The 16822-nt window shown below is 36.6% G+C and overlaps 1 protein-coding gene and 1 long non-coding RNA gene across 18 annotated transcripts in view; one reads left to right on the top strand and one right to left on the bottom strand.

The window, feature by feature from the left end:
* Nucleotides 1-16822, bottom strand: part of TDP1 (tyrosyl-DNA phosphodiesterase 1) — a 181345-nt gene that overhangs the window by 150631 nt on the left and 13892 nt on the right. For 16 of the 17 annotated variants that reach the window (XR_011970128.1, XR_011970127.1, XM_072622825.1 and 13 more), the window contains 4 exons: nucleotides 14246-14289; nucleotides 11583-11638; nucleotides 10385-10481; nucleotides 1822-1856 (listed from right to left, as the gene is read on the bottom strand). Coding sequence is in view for 15 of the 17 variants with exons in the window: in XM_072622825.1 (XP_072478926.1) it covers nucleotides 1822-1856; nucleotides 10385-10481; nucleotides 11583-11638; nucleotides 14246-14289 (232 nt within the window). In the remaining 2 variants the exon portion in view is untranslated. Of the gene's footprint in view, nucleotides 1-1821; nucleotides 1857-10384; nucleotides 10482-11582; nucleotides 11639-13336; nucleotides 13434-14245; nucleotides 14290-16822 lie in introns of those variants that run through there. The other variant, XM_072622832.1, reaches the window with a different exon arrangement.
* Nucleotides 1-16822, top strand: part of LOC140513281 (uncharacterized) — a 40847-nt gene that overhangs the window by 20169 nt on the left and 3856 nt on the right. The gene's annotated exons all lie outside the window — the stretch shown is intronic.

Below are 16822 nucleotides of genomic sequence, written 5' to 3'. Positions count from 1 at the left end.
CATCTGGTGCCAAGCAACACAAGTCTACTACCTCTACAATGCTCTTTCAAATACCTACATACAGTCAGCACCTCTTCCCAAACCTCATACCCCATATAGATTTCTTCTTTTCTTTAATTTGAATAAAACACTTTAATGTGAACATTTCAAGTCAAAGGACATTTCAAAAAAAAAAATCAAACTTTACATATGGAAGGTGCTTGATGAATCGCTAAAAATATCCTTTAAGGAAGACAATAGGAAATTACATACTTCATTGTTTTTTTCAGCAATTTTTCAGTAATGTCTCACTCTTCATAACCCTATTTGGGTTTTTTTGGCAAAGATACTATAATGGTTTGCCATTTCCTTCTGCAGTTCCTTTTACAGATGAGGAAATTGAGGCAAACAGAGTTAACCGACTTGCCCAGGGTCACACAGCTAGCAAGTATCTAAGGCCAGATTTGAACTCAGGAAGATAAGTCTTCCTGACTCCAGGCCTGACACTCTATGCACTTCACCACCCAGGTACCCATACCCCATTGTACACGGTTCTGTTGTTAACTAAGAAACAAAACCTGAAGTAAAATCACCAGGAATATACCCATTTTCATTACTGACACACAGCAAGAACAAGCCTGAGGCATTTTCATTTGAGTATCCTTAATGATGGCAAATCTTGATCTTTTGGGATGGATTTGATTTTTGGAAATGGACAAAAAGGTACTTGGAGCCAAATCTGATGAAAAAAGGCTGATTAAGCTGAGCAACGCTATTAGCAGTCAAAATCATTATGTGGCTTGAAGTTAATAAGAATGTGTTTCTTCTGCAACTCATAACAAAAGCAATGTCCAGACAGTTAAGCAATGGCAACCAGGATGAATAAGTATTTAGCCTCCTAAGTGGACTACTATGAAGGGAGCCAAGTTACATTTTGGTAAGTAAATTCTGGCTATTTACTATTAGAAATAATCACGGTTCTTTATTATGGCTCACAATCTAACTTTAAGTTTTTCTGTTCAATGAAAACAACACTTCTCATAAAGAAGTTTGGCAGATTCCACCCTCAACATTAAGTGACTCCTAAAAGAGATCAACACTCACTGTTACCAGACTCCAAAAACAAATCTGAAATAAGTATAAGGTGCCCCAAAAGTCTTAAGTGTGTTTTTAAGCTTCGATAGTTTATCATTTAAGCTATTAAAATTCTAATAAAGTAGCTGCCAAATAGGACCATGTATGTGAACAATAACAGATTATTATTTAAGCTATCAAAGCTTAAAACTTAAAAAATAAGCTACTAAAAGCTTAAAACTACACTAACACTTTTGGGAAACTTTCTAGTACTATATTTACTATAGAGATATATGAATGTATCAGTGTATGCATGTGTCTATTCATATATCTCTTCATATGCACTATATCATAAAATATTCTAGTAGAGAAATCAGAGTTCTCAATGGGTACTGATTTGGAGCCAAAAGTCCTAGATTTCAATCCAGACTTTGCTACATACCATCCATGTAACTTTGAAAAAGGTTATTAATTTCTCTGGACCTTGGTTTACCATTCTGCAAATTGGGAGCATTGAACTGGATGGTCACTAATGTTCCTTACATATGTAAAACCTATGATTCTACAGAATCATATTTAAGTGGAAAGGATACTTTTAAAGCCAGCTATCTTAATAAAAAATAAGGACATGAACACACTTCTGACCTTCCACACTACTTTTTCAATTTCTAAAGGCAAGATATTTCATAAATTTAAAATTATTCTAAACATATCACTATTAAGGGTCAAGGAAATCGATTTCCCTTCATTTAAAAAAAAATTACTTACGTATGATGAGTTCCAAATGCAATATCCAACTTGGCCTAGGATGACAAAAAAAATTGACCTTGATCATTTCTGAAATACACTTCCACCAGAAACATCACATAATCCAACTGAAAGTTTGAAAAGGTTTGGACCTCCATTTTTTTCAAAGTATCGTCTGCCCTCTAGTGGAGAAAAGCTTGAGCAGCAAGACAGCCTTTTTATGGCAGCATTCACAGATGCTTTTTGGTTTAACATTAAATTTTGAAAGTAAGGCAGGATGATTCTACAACTACTGCATTTCAAATGGCGATATTTAGAAATTAACCTGTGTCATTAGAAAGTTAAGAAACTCTAATAAAGGAAAAAGACAAGGAATTGTTTACAATTCATCTGACTGGTATTAAAAAATTTAACTCACGAAAGTTTTTAGAACCGAGTTGAAAGGAAATATTCACAGAATCATTAACAGTACCTAGTTGGAACACATCTTAGCAGTTATCTAGTCTAACGTGTGCCTGAAAAGAAAATGAATCTAAAATAGAAATAAAAAATTCTGGTGGTGGTTTATCTATTACTTCTAAGGAAAACACTTTAATTTTAAGAAAGTCTATCATTACCAAAAACTCTACTTAAGTTATAATTTTCATCCACTACTCCCAGTGTGCCCTCTGGGATCAAGCAGAAAAAACTGATTTTTTAAAAACATAACAACAGTATTTGTAATAGTTAAAGAAAGCTACCATATGTCCTTCCTATCCCTACCACTTCCCCAAGTTTTCTCTTCTCCAAGATAAACATCTCCAGGTCCTTCAACCAATTTAAATTTGTCCTATTTTCTCACAATATGAATCCCTATCTTCTGAGGGATCTAGATCAATGGTCTCCAAATTCATGTGACTGCATACTCCATTGGAAAAAAAAAATTTTGTGTGCATACCACTAAAGGACATATTTGCTTACTTATAAACTATAAGCAAGGCCTTAGGTACTAACTATATGTATTATGAACTACATACAAGGCCCTAGGTACTAACTAATTACATATATTATAAACTACATACTAATCCTTAGGTACTAATTATACGTATTATAAAATATAAACAAAAATAAATATTAAAAGCTTGAAATTAAGATGAAATAATACTTGATTCTAAAGTCAACAGGGAGCTACTACAGTTTACTGAGTAGGGGGGTAATTTGGACAAATCTAGACTGTAGAACACTTTGGCAGCTGTGGGGGAGGATGGACTGGAAGGCAGTGAGATCTGAAAAAGGGAGACCAATTATAGGGGAATACTGCAATAGATCAGGTGAGAGGTGATGAGGGCCTTTATCAAAAAGTTATATCTTTGTGAACAACAAGTTGTTCAACAAGTTATGGTATATGACTGTGATGGAATAATACTGTGCTATAAGAACTTAATACATCTTTCTCTGGTGGCAAAGAATGGAAATTGAGGGGATGGCCATCAATTGGGGAACTGGTTGGACAAGTTGCAGTATATGCTTGCGATGGAATATTATCGTGCTATAAGAAAATATGAACTCAATGATGTTAGAAAAACATGAAAAGACTAGCAACGGAATAGTGAAGAGCAAAATGTGCAGAACCAAGAGAATACTGTATACAGTAATAGCAATACTGTTTTAAGAACAACTTTGAGCAAATAAGTTACTTGGAGTATTATAAATACCCAAACTAACCATAAAGGGCCATATAAAGACATTTTTTGCATCCAGATAAATAGAAGTATGGACAGAATAATTTTACATAATATATTCCTGTATCTAATGGTAGCCATCTCTAGTGTGGGGTGAGGGAAAAGAAAGGAAAAAAAGAAATTCACATGACAATTTTGTTGTATATTTCAAAGGAATAGCAAGTTACATTTAAGAGATTTGCAGTTTCATGTGCAATCACCTTTTTTATTTTACTACGTTATGGAAATGCTTGTTTTATTTCATAAATTAAAAATAAAATAAAAATGTTTTAAAAGGGATGCCTTTGTGAACCAACTGGTCAGAAAACAAGTATCACTTAATTGGACTGTTTACAGCCAATTCACTATTGAGTACAGAATGAAAAACCACAACTCCTTATTTCAAGGAATTTATAACTGAATTTAGAAGGGCACAACATCTACTTAAATAAGTATTTACATTGTAAAGTGTGATATGAATGACAAAAATATAAAAAATTATGATAAAATATGAAGGAAGAGATGACTTTCAGCTGCATTAGCTCAGGGAGGACTTCAAGGAGGAAGAGATAAGTGATCTGAACCTTGAAAAAAGAGAATTTCAATAGGTGGAGATGTGGAGGGAGTATGTTCTAGGAAGCCAAGACTGCATGGATGCACAAAGTTAAGAGAACACAAAATGAAACTAGGATGAACCTAATCAGTCCAATCTGGCTGAAATAAAAGATTCATAAAAAGGGAGTGCTGGATGAAAAGACAGAAAAAGGAGGCTCAACTCAGATGGCCACAGATGTCGGTATAAGGGCAACAGGGGAGACGTTTAGAGTTATAGGAAAAAATAGCTATGGTAACATTAGGAAGACAAATTCAATAACATAAACAATATGGTAAAGAATGAATTGTAAAAAAAAGTGAGACTAGAGACTGGAAGACCAGTAGAGAAGCTACGGACAGTCTTAGGCAAGAGGCTATAAAGATCTGACTGGGGGTAGTGTAAGTGTGCATGGAGAAAAGTAGAAGGGACAAGCCTTGGCAACTTTTCTGATATTGGTGGGGTAAGAATGAAGAGTCAAATGCCTCTGGAGAACTAAGCCATCAAAAGAAATAAGGAATTTGGGAGGAAGGTCAGATTTCTGGGTGGAGATTTGGGGCCTATGAAGTTTTGACACACTAATAAGAGATTCCAAGAGAATCTCCCAGTCATCACATGTAGAAAAGTGGTACTGAAACTCAAGGGAAATATGGTGGCTACCAAGATTCCAGAATTACCAACAAAAAACTGATGTCACAGAGGTAATAACTGAACTACAAGTACTGAATTAAATTGCCAAAAGAGAAATGACAGAGAGCCTTAGGGCCGTGGGAGACACCCACATTTAGCAGGCAAGAGGAAGGATATTAACAAGTGAAGGCAATGTAATGATAAATCATAACCTCATTATCATCAAACCTTAAGAACTATATTTATTTTTTAATACCTGTAAACTTAAAAACTAAAATTTTGACCCTTTGTGCCATATAACCCTAGGCCATATTATGACAACCACTTTTGACTCCTTAGTTAAAAAAAACAAACAAACTAGTTAACACTTGAGTTCTAGTCTCAGTTCTTCCTCCAATCAGCTATGTGTACTTGGACAATTTTCTTTTGTGGGCCTGCCTTAGTTTCCTCATCTTTAAATTAAGAGCCCTGAAACTAGAAGGTCAACAAATTTCTTTTCAGTTATGCAATTCTCTCTGAGTGGCATAGGTTTAGTGAAGACTTCTCAGATTGTAATTCTTCCCCCACAGGTGAGGTAAGACCTAGAGGCTCAAGGTTACAATATTTTTAGACTAGAATAGTTCCATATAAGGATATAAAACTGTGTAGTGTATTAGGGTCTCAATGATTGGATAAAACTTACATAATTCCTCAATGTCTTCATTTCAAAAGGGATTGGTTAGATTTCGTGTCTAGAATGTAAGATCATATTCTCAGCTAATGAGGTCAGTGGGGGAGGAGGGACTTGCATTAGGGTCTATATAAATCACTGCCTTTTCTTTGTCTTCGACTTTCCTACTCCAGGTGAACTGGTATAGGATTGTCCCGCTTCTCGAGAACTGAATAAATAAACTTTCTGTCATCACTTTGAGAGGCCTCTGAGTAATTGATTTAAGTAGGGACCTGAGCCATCCCACACATCTCGAACTAGTATATCTGAGTTTCACAAATGAAAGCTTCATAATGAATTGAGGCTTCTATTAAAAGTCTCCTCTAACTCTGTCATACATAAATATTTGTTAAGTACTTACTATATACCAAATAATGGACTAAGCACCAAAGTTACAGAAGGGACAAAAGACAGTTCCTGCAAGGAGCCTCCCTTTTCTCTCTGTCTCTTCCCCTACCACACGTGTGTGTGCATGTAATACACATCTACACATATGTACAGAAGTCTGTGTATATACATATATGCTCACATATATGCATACACACACACAGATACATGAAAGATCTCAAAAGATAAAGAAAATACCGAATTGCTAGGGGAAAGTCAAGGTTTCTCCTTCCAAGTCAAAAGTTGAGGAAAAATCCCACAAAGCACTGTTCATTATCTTCCTGAATTGAAACAACAGGATCAAGATATTTCTCCACCTAAGGAAATCTTCCTACAGGGTCTTTACTCAAGCACAGACTGCTGCAATCAATATTAACTGATAGCTGCTCTTTATTGCTATCCACTCATAAGACCATAAGCTCTTTGCAAGTAGACTTCATTTTAACACCCAATGACTTGCCAAGAGGCACTCAGTAAATGCTGGCTGGATAAATGGTCACTATAGTCTCTTCCTGATCCTGACTGCAACACTTAATAGTAGCAAATTTCTTCATGCAGAAATTTATGTCTTCACCATTTTCCTATTTTGGGAGCTTCTAGGTCACTTTACATGCTTCCCACTTTTAGCTTAATGGAAGCAATTCTAATCCATCCTTACCGTCTGTCTTTGATGACCATGGCAATGAGTGTTTTGGGAAGGTTATAAGGAAAATAGGCAGGTTCTGGAAAGAGAAGTTGGTTGATGCAGGGTGCACAGAGCAGATGACTGAAGTAAATTCTATTACTGTGTGGCAGGTGAGAGACTATTATATTAGGTAGAAGAAGAGTGATGAAGACCTTTCAAGCTAGGCCTAACGACACAAAGTGAAGTGGGTTGGTCACGCCTGACATGAAACTTTGCGATGTGTTTTCAATGGCTCACTGTGATTTTTCTCCCTTAGCCTTTTGAAAATACAGGGTCTGCTGGCTGGAAGAGGGTGATGGAAAGTGAGTTAGTACTTTGATATCTGTAATGAATGAAAGTTTTAGAAGCTAGAAGGATAATGATGGAAAAGGCAGAAAATAGGCTCCACAGGACAGAATCCCAGTAGAAATTTCATTCAGCTAATAGAGGGGGAAGAGGCTGATAACAAAGAGGTCACTCATGAGATACAGGGGCCATACATTTACCAGTATGAACAGGCCAAAGATGAAGGTTACACCAGCCAGCTCAAATAACCACTGTCACTAGAACTACCAATGGCATGCAATAAATAATAAAGGAAAAGAAATTATCAATTTAAATACTTAACCCTGTCTCTTTCTCTCAAACTGTTCACACAAGAAGACAGACTGTGTCCAAGCAGGACACATGACCCAACTGCTCACATCTTAATAACAGTAGCTAACATTTACATAGTGCTTATATATAGGCACTGTGCTAAGAGCTTAACAAGTATCATCTCACTTGAGGTACATCCCCAACCATCTTAAAATACTGGCCTTGAGGACAGAAGGGGGAAGCAGAATCATGTAGTCAATCAGAGGACCATAGGTTCGGAGTTGGTAAGGCCCTTAGCCGTTTTAACATGAGCTCTGTAATGACTATATGTTAGAACTTCCATTCTTCATAGGAGAGCAGGACAACCAAGTTATACAACAACCAGCCAATCAGAAAGATTTCTGAGGCTCGGAGCCATTTGATAGATCAGTGATTCTTTGAAAGTGAATTCTAGCTGAATCTGGAGATGCCTGTAGCTGCCAGAAACCACAAAATCAATCTTGATCAGCTCAAAGGTGACCTTGAGCAGAAGCTGCAGATTCGAGACTTTGCTCAGGAGTTTCTAAACATCCTGCTGCCTATTAATTGTGTCTACAGATATCTTCTCCCTTAACCTTTGCTTCCTCCCACAACCCCCCAAAACTTCTAGACACTATAATATCTCATCCTTTTCCCACTACCCTTGCAGCAGCTGAGAACCTTCTCTACCTCTTTACTCCCTTATACAATCTTCTCTCCCCTACAGGCCTTCTCTCAGGTCTTAATTAATTAAATTAATTAAAGGTTTTAATGGGTTTAACAGACTCTTTTTATTTCTGGTCCCTTTATGAGCCTGAGTGTCTTTTGTTAGTAGCAGCCATTGAGTACAACCCTCTCACTGAGAAGTGAAATGACAGGTCACAACAGGCTACCACTGCTAGTAAGCATCTAAGGTTGAGATTTGAACCCAGGTTTTCCTGACTCCAAATGCAGAGTCCACTATAATCCACCATTCCATACTGCCTCTTAACAGCAACAAATACAGCAAAGGGGGAAAAAAAATTAGGTAGATGGCTTCCCCCTAACAAGTACCTGAATTCCCTGCTTCTCAACAAGTGCAAATATCAACAAAAATGATAATAATAGCAGCAGCTAATAGAGCTTATCATGTGCCAGCCTTTACAATTATAACGTCATTTGATCCTCCCTATAACACTTGGCGCTATTATTATCTCTATTTTACAGATGAGGAAACTGAAGCAAATAAACTGACTTGCCCAGAATCACACAGCTAGTAATTATCTAAAGCCAAATTTGAACTCAGGGTTTTCCTGACTCTGGGCACAATGTTCCATCTATTGCACCTTCCAGCTGCCCAGAAAGATTATTTTTGTAACAATACCATTTAACTTCTTAAATGGCATAGTCTGTATAATATATAGAGAAAAGTAACCATTCATTATAAGAGAATGAATTAATGAAAAGGCATTTATGAAGTACTAACCAGGTACAAAGCACTATTCTAAGGGAGAAAGAACAACACCAAAAAAAATGAGCTGGTCCTTACTCTCAAGGAGCTCAGATTCTAACGGAAGAAACAAGGTACATGGAAGGTTTCAGCAGCAAGTCTGATGGTCTTTAAGATGCAGCAGCAAAGCAAGTAGCAATATATCTTCCTTGATGTCACTTCCACTGATGAAATCTCATCAGTTTCTGATGCTGAACCTTCTGGCACTACCAAATACTTTGAAGGCAAGAAATTTCTCTTGTGGGCCTTCAGTGACAGAGGTTGCAGAAGCAGTTTGTAAGCACTGTCTCCTCAGGGGTCCTGCAAGGATGATGGCTGTGGCTAGAACTGAAGTAGATTCTTTTTAAAATATGTGACCATTATAAAATATGACTATTGTGACTGTCCAAGTTAACTATGGAGGACATGTGAAGAAAGACGCTACCTGCATGCAAAGAAGGGACGGTAACTATCAGTTTGCATAGAGTAAGTTTACATATACACACTTAGTTATGTCTCTCTAAAGTTGGGGCGAGAGAAGAAAAACAGAAAAGAAATTTATAAAATAATTTTACTATATATTTCAAGGGAATAGCAAGCTGTACATAACACATTTGCAGTTTCATATGCAATCATATTTTTATTATGCTATGTGATGGGAATGCTTGTTTTATTCCATAAATTAAAAATAAAATAAATTTTCTAAAAATAAAGGGTAGGCTGCTATTTACATTGGTATGAAAAAAAAAACTGTAGTAGGACTGGTGGTTTCTGGGGATGCTGCCACTCCAAGAGCAACCGGGCTGCCTTGCTCATCAATGGCAGTCAGTAATTGGTGTTGTTGAGGACAAAAGCAGGCTGTATTCAGCTGCGATCACATTTTAAAAGAAACACTGAAAAACTAAAGGTAGGTCGGATGAAGGTGACCAGGGTGGACTAGATTTCTGGAAGTCATCATATGAAGAAAGTCAGATGGTTAATGACCTGTGTCCTCATACACAAAAGGAGGGTGCTGAAGTAGAAGGTCTCTGAAGTCCCACCCAGGCTTCAGTCTATCACCTTATGATCCCATGAAGTAGGAGCACTTAGAGAGAAGAGACATGCTAACTGTAAGAAGTCTTTCTCACTTTCCTTAATCTTAGCACCTTCCCTCCAAGACTATCCCCAATTCATTCTGTCTCTATTGTAGTCATTTATTATTTTGTTGTTATCTATCTCAGTACAGATTCATTTGCTTGTTGTCTCCCCACTACAGGTGAGGTCTTTGAAAGCAAGGATTGGGTTGAGTTTTTTTTTACCCTTCTATCCCCAGTACTTAGTGCAATGCCTGGCACACAGTAGGCATCAAATGGGACAAATGTTACAGAGAGGCAGATTTCAAGGTCAGCATAGACAAGTGCTTGCTAGCAATCACAGATGTCCAAGAGAAGAACGTGACTGTTCTAAGATCTGTCATTTCAAGTATTCAAAATGAAAATGAGAGGATGAGATCTATCAGGTATGGGTTCAAACAGGCGTTCTTAACCTAGAGGGTCTATGAACTTTTTTTTAAGTATTTTGGTGCCTATATTTCAATATAGTTTCCTTCACAATCTTTTGTATTTTACTTGATGCATTTAGAAGCATTATTTTGAGAAGGGGTACATATGGCCTCCCACTGGATGCCAGAGGAGTTTATAATATATGCAAAAAAGTGAAGAATGCCCATGGTAGAAGATATTCCTGCAGGGGGTAAAAAAGCTGGGCAAGGTCATTCTGAGTCATTTCCCAACTCTTAGGTTCTAGCAATCGAGGCTTTAAGTGAAAAGAAGCAGATTACCTGGCAAAGAGAAATGTTTTCATAAGGCTTTGCCTGCTCTTGCAATCGAGCCTTGGCTTCTCTTTTGTCCCCATGCACAAGCAAGATGGGCTTCTTCCTGGAAAGAGATCAGAAACATCTGACATTAACCCCCTGAAACCGAACTGATTATATAGGAGTCAAAGAATATGTTTCTGGTCTGTGTCTCTTCATCTGTGAGACAGCACTATCTAAGCACAGTGCTTTAAACAAAGATCTTTAGGAGTCCAAAAGCTCAGTGAGTTCATTAGTAAGGATGCTCCCTCCCCTAAGAGAGATTGCAAGACCCCCCGTCAGGTACAATACAAAGGTTATTAACCTTAGATCTGTAAACGTGGTTTTTAAAAATAGTTTGATAACTCTATTTCATTATAACTTGTTTCCTTGGTAATTCTATGTATTTTATTTTAAGCATTATTCTCAGATGGGGGCTCCTAGGTTTCCCCAGATTGCCAAAGGGATCCATGATACAGAAAAAAATAAAGTTAAGAACACTGGTAGATGGTCTTCATTACTTGCTGTGGCCATAAAAACTCAGCACTTGATGGCCAACCTTCTGGTGATGTGCCTCTTAGCAGCACAGGTCTTCAGGTGCACATGATCCAACATCTACTAGAGCTGGGTAGGACATGACAGAACTTACACCTACCTGGCAGGTTTCAAGGACACAGGCCTACCAATCATGACTTCAAGGCTAATGATGAAACCATCTTCCATCTCTTTCCAGAAAGATGGCTTAAAGGTGCAGAATCAGATAAATGCATTTTCTAATATATGTATGGACAAGTGTTGACTACTTTAGTTAACAAAGGAGGGCTTGTATGAGGGGAAAAAAGCTAGTGAGTGGCTTTGTAGCAGTTGTTATTAAGTCATTTCAGTCACGCCCAACTGTTTTTGTTATCCTACTGAGGGTAAAGAAAGCCACATGGCCCATCTGGGCCTCTCTAAAATGAAGGGGCTGGATTAGATGATCCCTAATGTTCTCTTAGGATACAATACCCTTCACTTCTTAAAATGTCAAAATTTATAGAAGGAATGAAGTGAATAATAAAAGTTTCTGAAAGCTCCTACTTTGTTGGTTCAAAAGATGTCTTTAAAAAAAAAAGATGGATGGGATTCATGTCAGCAGAAATATAATATTTTTAAAAGTCATTATGCTTTATAATTTCATGAAACTTACCTGAACTCTAGTGGGTACTGTCTTACAAGCCAGTCCACATCAAAGCAGTAGTTAAACTGAGGGGAAAGCAAGAAAAATAACATATGAAGTTATGAATACTTCAGTCACCTATACTATGCAGAGCAAGGTTTGGTCATCAAGGTGAAACCAAAACTAAGTTAACCAAGTACTATGTGTCTACAGAGTGTTAAGTACCGTGGACCACAACTCATATAGGCTTATTAATTAACTAATAATCACTGAAATGGATGGATATTTATTTAATGTAATATGAATAAGGGCAAAAATTCATGAAACACATTTCATAGCCATTTTATATGCATCACTGCAACAAGACATAGACAAAACTAACTTTCTCTGGGATTCATATTTCCTTTCTATAAATAGAACTGGTCAGTATTTGGTCAATTTTAAGGGAAAGTTTTACACGATTAATTATAGTTGCAAATACCCTTGAGTCATTTATGACAAGAGCAAATAAGATTTTTTAATACTGAGCCACAAGATCAGAAATCCTGATATGTGCAAGATACATTAATTTTTTTTTTCTAATTACAAATATGGATGCACTCAAATCCACAAGCATGATACCTGGGGATAGTCATTTACACAGCTATAGTGGTAGGCAGGGTGGACCTGCCAGTTCATGTGAGCTAGCTAATTAGATAAAAATTCTGTTAAACATTCTAGTCTGAGCTACAGGTCAAAGTCAAATGGACATGGTCATCTGGGATTGGAAAGAGAAGGTATTTCATCAAGAGGACAGTCAAATGTATTACTTTTCATCAGACAGATTTACAAAGACTAAAAATCTCAAGCCTATTTTGAAGATCTAAAAAGGTCATTATGAATAGAAATTGTTTTATTCTCTGTATTTATATCCCCAGAGCACCTAATAGTGCCTGTTGGTCCTTAATAAATATTTACTGATTGACTAATTTAAAGCTAAAGACCTATGAGCCAGCAGAAGCTCTCATAGTCTTGGCTTGCAAAATTCTGCTAGGCCCACAAAAATTACTCAGGTCCCCACTCACACTTGACAGTGTATTCTCTTCCCAACCTGTTGTGCAACTACCCTCTTTTGTTCTGCCCAATATCTCTTTTAAGGATACACAAGCATGTACCTACAACACATTCCCTATGTTCCACCCAAGCACAGGGATTCCCATTTCTGTGGCCCATTTTGGTTTTTCAGGCCCTATTTATTTTCACACATAACAAACATGAGAGTTACACAAGAAAGTAATTGTGATTTATAGCACCAGAAAATGAAGCTAAGTCCATAGATGAGATACAGTCTGGGATCATAACTCATATCTATGGTGTTTTCATTTTACAAAGCATTTTCCATTTTACAGATAAAGAAACTGAGGCTCAGCAGGGCAAGGTCACAGTTATTATGTGCCTGGGATAGAGCAGAAACCCAAGTCTGGATGTTAAGGATTTCTTCGACTAAACAAGTATAAATGCTTCTAAGCCTTATAGATTATTACTAATACCTGGGCTAAATAACCAAAAAGCATCAGCTAAGAGAGCCTGGGGCAAACTATATCAAGTTCTCTGACACCAAGATCTTCCCACACAAACAAGTACATTTACAGAAAGGAGAGGAAGGTGAACAGGATGGAAATTTACCAGTTGATAGGGTAAGAGTTTGGCAGGTTTTCTTTGCTTGTTTTAAAATTGACCTCAGCTTCCCATTGCTCTCCCCTTGCTGCTGTCAATATGTAAACACCAGGCTAAAGGTCACTTACCTGACCTCTCAGTCTCAGTTTCCTCATCAATGAAATGGGGCCACCTAATTGACACTGTCTCCCAGAGTTAACAATTTCAAAAACTTTCATGTGTCACCTAAATGGAAACTGAGGTTAATTCTGGGAAAGGATGAAAGTCTTAAGGAACCAGAAAAAGTCTTAGTAAGGCCTTAGAAGAACTACATATGTATTATTAATTTACAGTGACCTAAAGAAAGCAATGTCAGCTATATAACTTGTCAATCCCAAAGTAGATTAAAAGAACACTATTGCAGAGAAGATTCTCTAATTCCTATTACTAATTCCCAACTACTGGGACTTTTGAGGAAACTAGGTGACACAGTGCACAGAGCACTGCCCCTGGAGTCAAGAAGACCCGAATGCAGATCTAGCCTCAGACACTTACTAGCTGTGTGACCCTGGGCAGGTCACTTGACTGCTGTTTGCCTCAGCTTCCTCATTTGTAAATTGGAAATAACAGCACCAAATTCCCAGTGTTGTTGTGAAGATCAAATGAGATAATTGTAAAGCACTTAGCATAGTGCCTGGCACATAGTTAAGTTCTATATAAATGTTAACCATTATTACTTCCTAGGGGGGACTGGAGGATTCTGATAATCTCTGAACAATTTAAGATGAAAAGCAGTTTAATCACTTCAATTAATTGCTAAGGTAGCTAGGTGGTGGAGTGAATAGAGCTGAGCCTAGACTCAGGAAAATCAGAATTCAAATGTTGTGTGATCCTGGGCAAGTCACTAAAATCCACCTGCTTCAGTTTCCTCATCTGTAAAATGGAAATAATAGCACCTACCGCCCAGTGTTGTTATGAGGATCAAATGAGAAAACGCTTTGCAAACCTCAAATTAGTGCTATTTGAATGCTAGTTTAAAAAATATTAAATAAACTCACCTGAGCTGAAGACAAAAGTGTTCCAAGCAGAGGAGATAAAATGTCTATTAAGAAAATACATACATGAATCAATTACAAAGATGTATGACACAATAAACTTCTAATACATTATCAGTAGTAATTATATTATTAAATATTACATCAGTTAAAAGTCGATTTAAAAAACTCTAGAGTTTTCATCAAAGTAAAGAATTTAATGTTTTATAATTGTGTTTTCTCTCTTTTCCGTTACTGTATCCTAATGCATATGTCTAATAGCCTCACCACTTCTCTACTCAATGACCTTCGATGGCTCCCTATTACTTTTTACACTGAAAATCCCAGGAAGGCAAGGCATGAATCATTTTGCTTATTTGTTCACTGAGGTCAAGCTCAGGGGTTTGTACATAATAAATGCTTAAATATTATTATTATAATTATTAGCAAATTGCCTACAGGTTAAAATACAAATGCTGTTCCCTGGCATTCACAGTTAAAAAGCCAATCTACCTTTCATATCTCACAAACCCCCTTTGTATATTCTATTTTTCTAACCAAACTGGACTACTTACTGTTTCCCAATTTCTTTCTGACCTTTCTCATTCTATATTTTTGTCCTATGTCTAGTAGGCAATTACCTCTAAGAACATGCTGGTCTACAGAAATTCTTCTCTTTCTTTAAGATCCAGTTCTGTTGCTCTCTCGTCTATGAAGTGGTCACCCTCTGGACCTCAACCAGAATCTCTTGACAAATTTTTCATACAGCTTTTTAAAAATCTCTCCTACGTACTTACATTATAGCTTGCATTAGATTTATTTGTGTTTTGTGCCCTAGACCAGGGTTTCTTAAACTTTTTCCACTCATGACCTCTGTAGCGCTTTTTAACTTATGGGTCATGACCCTATATGGGATCACAACCCATGGTTTAAGAAATGCTGCACGAGAGTTTCCCAAAGGGAATGATATCCGATGGGTGGGGGCAGAGGTGGTAGCCTCAGGTATAACTGGGGGGGGGGGAATAGTGAATAAAAATAATGGGACAGTGGAAGAAATTATGAAAAACCATATGTACATGTTTCATCTGTTGTGTAACAGAGCTAAAGTTGTAGTCATTACATTATTTTCCAAATAAACACACAAAACATAAGTTATAATCAATTAATGGTCAAGTCTGCCAACAGGTCTTACCAAGCAAGTGTTGGTAGGCAAACATGTTGTACACTCTAAGTCCAGCATAAGTGGGCAGGAATATATACGTGTAATGACTTGTATACAATATGATACTCTATAGTTACATGATGCATCATCAAAATTTCAGTACAGGAAAAAACCCCACAAATTTATAATAAATTATTAAATTTAAGATGTCATTTTTAAAATTTTTTTTGAAATGATACAAATTTCAAAAAGCCATTAAAGGGTTAAAGAAAGTCAATTTCCAGGGGGGTGTTGAGTAATTTTTTTTAAAAAGGGGCTGGTAAGCCAAGTAAGGTTGGGAATTTCTGCACCAGACTATTAAATTTCTTAAGAACAAAAACTGTGTTGTCTTTCATCTTCTGACTTCACCGCTTTACAAACAGCAGGACCTAAACAAATATCTATTGAACTGACATGAATTATACTTTCTTTCCTATGCACTATAAAATAATGACAATAACAAAGATGATGATTTATATATTGGTGTGAATATGTTGGTGGAGTCTCCTGAAGTGGTCTCATTATCTGAACTCACACTGTACAACTTCATTGGACTGAAACCAATGACCATATTTTGCATAATTATTACTTCAATTAGAATCCACAGAACCATAGCTGTTCAAGCTTCGTACTAATTGGAACCTGTCTGTAGCGCCTATCTTCTGAATTGCTGTGACGATAAAATGAGGTGTCATATGTATGGTACTTGGCAAACCTTAAAATACCACATATATGTTAACTATTATTATAACTATTTTCTTATATATTTGTATTATTCTATATTATAATTATAATATAATTCTATCTTACATATGTGCTATATGTTATATATTATAGTCATAATATATAATTACATATTATATAGCTATCATTTAATCTTTAACATACATTATCTTATAGAAGAGGGACTTAAGAGAATACACAAACCCAAGCAAAATGTATAACTTTAATCATTTGTCATGTCAGTCTTTTAACCAAAATGTATCCTTTAATTATAAGAAAAGTCAGTTTAAGAGGAACCCTCAACAAAAAATTGAATAATGATGCACTGGCAAAATTACTGATTTTGTGTCAAAGAACACAGATTCAAGTTCTGGTTCAGCCATTTACTATCTCTGTGACTTTGGACAAGATATTTAACTCTCAGAGTATCAATTTCCTTATTTGTAAAATGAGCACAAAAATACTTGCCCTATTTATATTTCACAATGTTCTTGTGAGGATCTCACAAAATAATGTACATAAAAAGCTCATGGCTAAACCAGGATGAAATGAGATAATGCCTGTAAAGTGCTTTGTAAATGTTAAGAATCAGATATCTAGGGGCAGTTAGGTGGCACAGTGGATAGAGCACCAGCCCTGGAGTCAGGAGAATCTGAGTTCAAATGTGACCTCAAGCA

This window comes from Notamacropus eugenii, chromosome 7, assembly GCF_028372415.1.
Source record: "Notamacropus eugenii isolate mMacEug1 chromosome 7, mMacEug1.pri_v2, whole genome shotgun sequence".
Lineage (NCBI taxonomy): Eukaryota > Metazoa > Chordata > Mammalia > Diprotodontia > Macropodidae > Notamacropus > Notamacropus eugenii.
Note: the sequence above shows the minus strand (reverse complement) of the source record. Positions and strands in the feature narration are given on the sequence as shown.